The sequence below is a fragment of the Austrofundulus limnaeus genome, unplaced genomic scaffold, assembly GCF_001266775.1.
Source record: "Austrofundulus limnaeus strain Quisiro unplaced genomic scaffold, Austrofundulus_limnaeus-1.0 Scaffold558, whole genome shotgun sequence".
Taxonomy (NCBI): domain Eukaryota; kingdom Metazoa; phylum Chordata; class Actinopteri; order Cyprinodontiformes; family Rivulidae; genus Austrofundulus; species Austrofundulus limnaeus.
In genome coordinates, this window is record NW_013952960.1 from 12,106 (window position 1) to 18,843 (window position 6,738).

General features: G+C 38.2%; 1 protein-coding gene across 1 annotated transcript in view; it reads right to left on the reverse strand.

The window, feature by feature from the left end:
• LOC106530786 (copine-8) overlaps positions 1-6,738 on the reverse strand; it is a gene marked incomplete at both ends in the record, with an annotated part of 87,740 nt that overhangs the window by 7,255 nt on the left and 73,747 nt on the right. Inside the window, 3 exon segments of the mRNA XM_014026489.1 lie at positions 361-402; positions 3,269-3,373; positions 3,995-4,098. Coding sequence (XP_013881943.1) covers positions 361-402; positions 3,269-3,373; positions 3,995-4,098 — 251 coding nt within the window.

The window sequence follows — 6,738 nt, forward strand, 5'->3', positions numbered from 1 at the left end:
CATTGGTGAATGCCACAAATTCTCCTAAATCACTCGTACGCACAATTTAAGAACAAATCTGTGCGTACGAACGGTTTTTGCATGAGGCCCAATGTTCGTACATACAGATCACAACAAAAAGAAGACTCTCTTTGTGACTACATTTCAAAAAACTTTCATGTTTTGCATATGAGGGTTTGTTATCTACTAAGCTTTTATTTTTCTAGATAAAACATTAACCACGTCAGTAATGTCTTTGATTTTTCTATCTGTTAAACTGGTTTAAATAATAACATTGTGACATTATTAAATGAAAAAGTACTACAGAACACAGATATAATTGCTTTGATGCATAAAAAAACAGTTCAAATGCTTCCTCACCCTCCATCTCTGTCCCAGTCATACACCTCAACTTTAATGCTCCTGCAGAGAAAAAGAAGAGGACAGAGCACAATACAATTAAAGACAGATAATTATCAAGGAAATATTTAGAATCTGTCAACTTCAAAGCTGGGAACTGCTCTGGAAAAGTTTTATGTGGATAAGCCCAGGCAGTAAAAAACAGTTAAGAGTTTTGTATAAAAAAAAAAGTTTTACTCTGATTTTTAGCAATTAAATCCTTTCTAGAAAAGACTTCTAGTCTTATTTAGTAAAATATCCAAGGGAATTTGTTTCAGATCTTTCACACATCAACATGGTGAGATGTGTAATATTTTGTAAGCACTCATGGTTCAGTCGACTTGTATCTAAGTAGACTCTAAGCTGAATTAACGACCGGTCAGTCAGTGAAAACAATCTCTCTGACTGGCTGTTTGACAGCAGACTAATGAAGTGAGAAAAACTAAAGCTACATGCATCACACCGTTTAGTTTTATGTTCATATCCTTCTTTAAGCAACACATTTAACAAGAATTACGATAGGACAGTGGCGTCACCTCACAATATGATACGATAAGCAATACAGGGTCCACAATACTGATAAAACTGTGTTACAGCAAATCTGCAACTATTTGTAATTGGACAAATACATCTGCAGGGGTGGAAAGTAGCAAATTAAATTTATTTACATTATGTAATTATATATGAATTTTACTTTTACTTAAACGTGAGTATTTTATTTCAAGTGTTTTACTTAGTTTAGTAAGTTACCTAGTTTAAAAAATCTACACTTAAATGTATGAATTAAAATCAGGAGGACAAAACAATGCGTGCTACTAAACCCATAAAGGGACATTGGAGGAAAAAAACACAATAAAATAAAATCTTGTGCACACCAGATAAGTTTCTGGTGCACGCCAGATAGTTACTTTTCATAGAAGTCAAAGATGGCTGCTGAAGAAGATCTGATAGAATTTTTGAAAAAGTGAAATAGACCTAATAATGTCGTCCAAAAACTGACAAGGTAAGTTCATTTACTTGTAGAAAAGGATAGAATACACTAGTCTGTAGTACAAGCCTCTACAATAAAACTGAACATAGAAAGACATATAACAGCAATATTTACAGTATACGTAGTTATTGCGTTTAGGATGTTTGGCTGGTGTTCAGAGTCTGAATGATCGATGGGGAGAAACAGTTTTTGAGTCTGTTGGTGCGGACCTTAATGCTCCTCTCAGCTCTCAGGCTGAGCAGGTGATGATTAGGATGGAGGTGGCCTTTGAACATCCTCTTTGCCTTGGAGAAACATGAACGACCACTCGCGCTTGATACTAGTCTAACATAATGACAGTCTACACGCAACTTTTCTTTTTTCATTCATAAAAAGCTCAACTCTGGGACATTTCCAAAAAACAGTTTTAGCAACTGAGAGAAACCCTTGGCTGTGTGCGCTCCCAAGGCGAATTGTTATCTCAACACTAGCTTACCTTTTCACACATCGACTGGTCCGGCTCTTTCTTTTCCAAACATGGCAAAATCTTCTACCTTCCTGACCGTCGTGGAGCTGCAGCCATGTCCCAATTTAGGTCCCAGTTTGGTCACTTTAGCTGGAGTTTATATTTACCCATACTCTGCTTCAGAACTTTTCTTGTTTTCTCAATGCATGTCTCGTTATCCTCACCAACCAGCTACCAACATATATAAAGTGGTTCTGTGACTCATATAAAGCTAATCAATCACTCAGATAAGCATGTTAGGCTGAGAGGAAAAGAAAAAGTCAGTCTGAGAGGTTTGCAAAAAAAAATTTTGTTCAGTTCTTTTGAGACAAATGAAAAATATTTAATGTTTTTTAATGCCATTTAAGGCCTTGATTTGAGATAAATCTATTGACCTTTAATGCTGTTTAATGACCCACAGAAATCCTGAAAATACATAAGCTATGTTAGTTTTTTCAGGATTATCACTTGCAGCTTTTCCATTTTTTATGTCTAATTCTAGCTTCACTGAACTGAGGAGGAAATTTGGGTGTATCTTTGACAAATTACAGCAATAATTCAAATTTTTTAAATGGGGTCTGACGCAAAGTTACGGACAATATTATGCTGGTTGTAGCAGCTCACTGAGTGAACTCAGTTTGGATAAATGTAGTTCAAATCTAATCAAATCAACAAGATGACAACTTATCAAAGGCCAATACCAAAAGTGTTTAACTCCAATGCCAGTTTCACATTAAGTAGTTACTTACCTAGAATGTGCAAGTACAAATGCCAGCAGCACAAGCTAGCTGTAGCACTTTCAATACAGCACTTTAAGCAGAAGTATTGAAATAATCATGTAATGTAAAAATGAGTGTTGTGTAAAGGTTTGTAGCATCGTGTTCTCATAAACCACCATGACGTTTCTGAGATTAGAGCAAGGCTCTTTGATCTTGGCCGCGCTCACCAAGCTAAAAACTCATCAATCCAGTCAGAATTAGCCTTTTACTTTAAACTGAGGTTGTTCAGAGAGCTTTGCACAACAAAGCTCTCTGAACTTTGTTGTGCAAAACCTAACTTCACTTTGTTGTGAAGTTAGGTTTTGCATAACCTTTCTGCAAAACCTAACTTCAAAATATCTAAACTATCTTTTTTGCACCAAACTATTAAAAAAGTTTAGCACAATAGCACACGAAACACAAGGATTTTCTTCACTTTTTAACAGTTTCATTTTATTTCATCAGCATATTTATTTCATTTTATTTTATTTTTTACTGTCAGCAGATTGCGATGCATCAAAATTGTTGTTGTTGTTTTCGTCATTATAAATAAAAAAACCTTGCAATAAATTGAAGCACATTATAATCCTGTCCAATTATCTATAAAGAGTTTTGAAAGGTTTGCATGTGCGGGCTTCCTGCTGCGTGGTGCTGTACCTGTCATAGTCTCCGTTGCACAGCGCCCTGACAGGAATTTTAAAAGCCTGCCACACTGGATCCAGAGTATTCTTCACCACTTCTGTCTTGTGGCAGATAGTATACCTATGAGACATTCAGAAGGTGTTAACAGAAGACAAAAATATTCCAACACAAGACACTGGGCAAGTCTACCTTAACGTGGTGACTGTAATGTGAAAATAGCTGCTTCTTGTCCTTTTCACAGGGCATCTAAACTGGCTCTTTGTTACCGCAGTGTGTTGCCGCTACAGCCCGCAGCAGAACATTTAAGCTGCATCAGTAAATACCCAGCTGCACTGAAGAGAATGTGTTAAGTGTGAGATGCTGAAGTCAACTTGAATAAAAAGCATCTGCAGGGCACAGAAAAACGGTGACCTCCAAACAAAGTTTTCACTTAATTCCATCTTATCCATCATACCCCTCTTGAATTTTCTCTTGTCAACTCTGTCCTACTTTATCTGTCATCCACTGCTTCCTTTTGATAAAGGATGGGGGCATGTTGCATATCAAGCATTACGTAACATCACATACAGTTTAGTTGCAATATCCCCCGCACAAGACTTTTTGGCGCCTAAACATGAGCGATCATTCTCAGAATCTGTATCTACTTCAGACATCCCGTCAACTGTGTGTATATTTCAAATCAAGACAGCTGCATTTTTAAAAACCACCAGGTTGAAGTCAGCAATATCATAAGGAACTTACGATCCGTCTTCATTACTGCGGTAAAAAACTAGAAAAGGATCCGACTTTCCAAAGAAGTCTTTCTTATCCAGCTTGTTGCCGCAAAACTGGAGCATCACTGATTCCTAAATGAGAAAAAAGGAATCAATGTCTACAGTGAATATAAAAAGGCTGCACACTCCTGATTAAATACCCCATTTTTGTGACACTAAATATTGAAACCATCGAGCGTAAAGCAATTGTTAAAGCTTTCCTTTGAGTTGGCTCATTGTCGCAACCCCTGCAGAAGGTAGCAACTAAATGACAAAATGAAGAAGACTGTGATATAATTCCTGTACAATTGAAAAGAAAAAAACTCAACAAAAGATCCTAAAGTCTTACAGACTGCAAAGGCATCTCTTGTGCACAGCTATTTTCAGGACACCATGGAGATGTTCAATCCTTGTCTCTGATCCTGTTTGTAGTGTTCATGGACAGAATCTCAAGATGCAGTTGTGGAGAGGAGGGGGTCTGGTTGTCTCATCTCTGCTGTATGCAGATGATGTGGTTCTGTTGGTGTCTTCATGCCAAGACCTTCATCGTGCACGGGGCGAGTCCCAGTCGAGCGTGAAACGGCCGGATGAGAGTCAGTTTCTCAACCAAAAAGGGTGGAATGCCCCCTTCAGGTTGAGGGGGAGTCTTGGCCTCAAGTGGAGGAGTTTACAGTAAGTATCTGGGTGCCTTGTCCACAAGTGATGATTGACGGAGGATATTTGTCCTCAGTAGTGAAGGTGTTGCTTCGGTCGGTCGTGGTGAAGAAAGAGCTGAGTTGAAAGGCAAAGCTCTTGATTTACTGGTCTGTCTACGTTCCAAACTTCACCTGTGTTCATCAGGTTGTGGGTCATGACTGAAAGAATGATATCTCGGATACAAGTGGCCAAAATGATTCCTTCGTAGTGTGGCTGGGCTCAGCCTTAGAGATAGGGTGAGGTGGTTCAAGCAACTGGTTAGGATGAATCCTGGACGCCTCCCTTTAGAGGTGTTCCGGGCACGTCCCACTGGTAGGAGGCCCCGGGGAAGACCCAGGACTCACTGGAGGAATTATGTACATGTATGCTCTCTGGCCTGGGAAGACCTCGGGGTTCCCCAGGACGATTTGGAAAGTGTTGCTGGGGAAAGGTACAGTATGTCTACGTTCCTCTCCTGAACCTGCTGCCCCTCAGACCCAACTATGGATAAGAGATAGAAGTTGGAGATTTAGATCTAGACTCTGGATGAGACAATATTTTTTTATCAGGAGAGTCTGTTTTTGCAGATTTGTAAATGTACTTTATTTGTCATCAATCCATGTTCCCAAACAATGATGAGATTTGTGCTCGACAGTTTTCACACATGAAAAACACCCAAGCAAAGCAGTTTGGGCTAGGTGTTTAGCTCAAGGACACCATGACATGTGGGAATGGTAGGGGGTCCAACCTGTGACTTTCTGATCCTAAGTTGACTGTCCTACTACTGCACCACAGCCATCCATAAAAATATAAAAACTTCATTGCATGTTTAGGGTCACTCTCATTTAAATGAATGCAATTCCCTAACAGGTATTCAAAACTTTTTTATAATCACATCCACATTGAATAAAACTCCAGTTTTATCCAAAGAAAATGAACCTCACTGCATGATAACTTCCTCCACACACCATGTTTCACTGTGGGGGCGGTCTTCTATGGGGGATCCACAGTCTTTTTCCTGAACTAAACACATTGTGGCTAAAAAGTTTAACTCTGGGTGCATAAGACCACAACACAATTTGTCAAAATGGTGACCAGGATGTTTTTCATTGTAGGAAATGTCTTCTTTACCTCACAGTGCAAACATAAGAAGAACACAGGAGATTGTTGTCACATGTAGAACAAAACCAATAGTTGTTTAACCATCCTGCAGATCCTCCAGTGTTGCTGTAGGCCTCTTGGCAGCTTTTTGTCTTGCTTTATTAATTCTGAGGGGATGTCCAGTGCTCCATAATGTCACTGTTGTTCCATTAGTCCTCAGCTGCTTGATGAATGTACATATTTATTGGGTTCCACTGGATACCTAATGATGACGATTTTTTTGTACCTTTTCCTAAGTAGCATCTTTTAACAGTAAGATCCATCCAATGCTTTGTGAGCTTTCTGTGAATCATCCGGGATGTAACTGAGTAAATATCAGGAAAATTTTACCAGAACAAATAAACTGTAGTCCAGATTGATCAGAGACAAAAAAAAACAAAAAAAAAAAAACAATGAAAGCAGCATTAAAAAAAAAATTTACTTCAATGGTGTAAACACTTGTGCAATCAGCATATTTTATCTTTTAATTTTTGTATTTTTCCACGTAACTCTTTTTTTTTTACTTGAATGGCACACTGAAGATGAAAAAATGTTTTGAAATAAACTCACATGGTTTGACATCACCAAAGCCTTTTAACAAAGATGTGCAGCTTGTTTATACCCACTGCATGTGTTACACAGCTATAGTTCTACTGAGGTAGCACAAAACATGATCTGCTGTTATCTGAACCAACATTATGTAAACGTCACTTCTCTGTGTTATGCTTATCAGTTTACAACCTAGAAATGGTGATTCATTAGTGCTACACGTGTTCTAATTACTTTCACTCAATCAAAAAATACTGTATTAAAGAAGGCCTTCGTTCTGTGGTCTTTGATAGTAAAAATGTAATCGATATTTACCAAAAACACAAATCTGAATGAGAATCATAAGGGAATTTTGACAGAATATATATA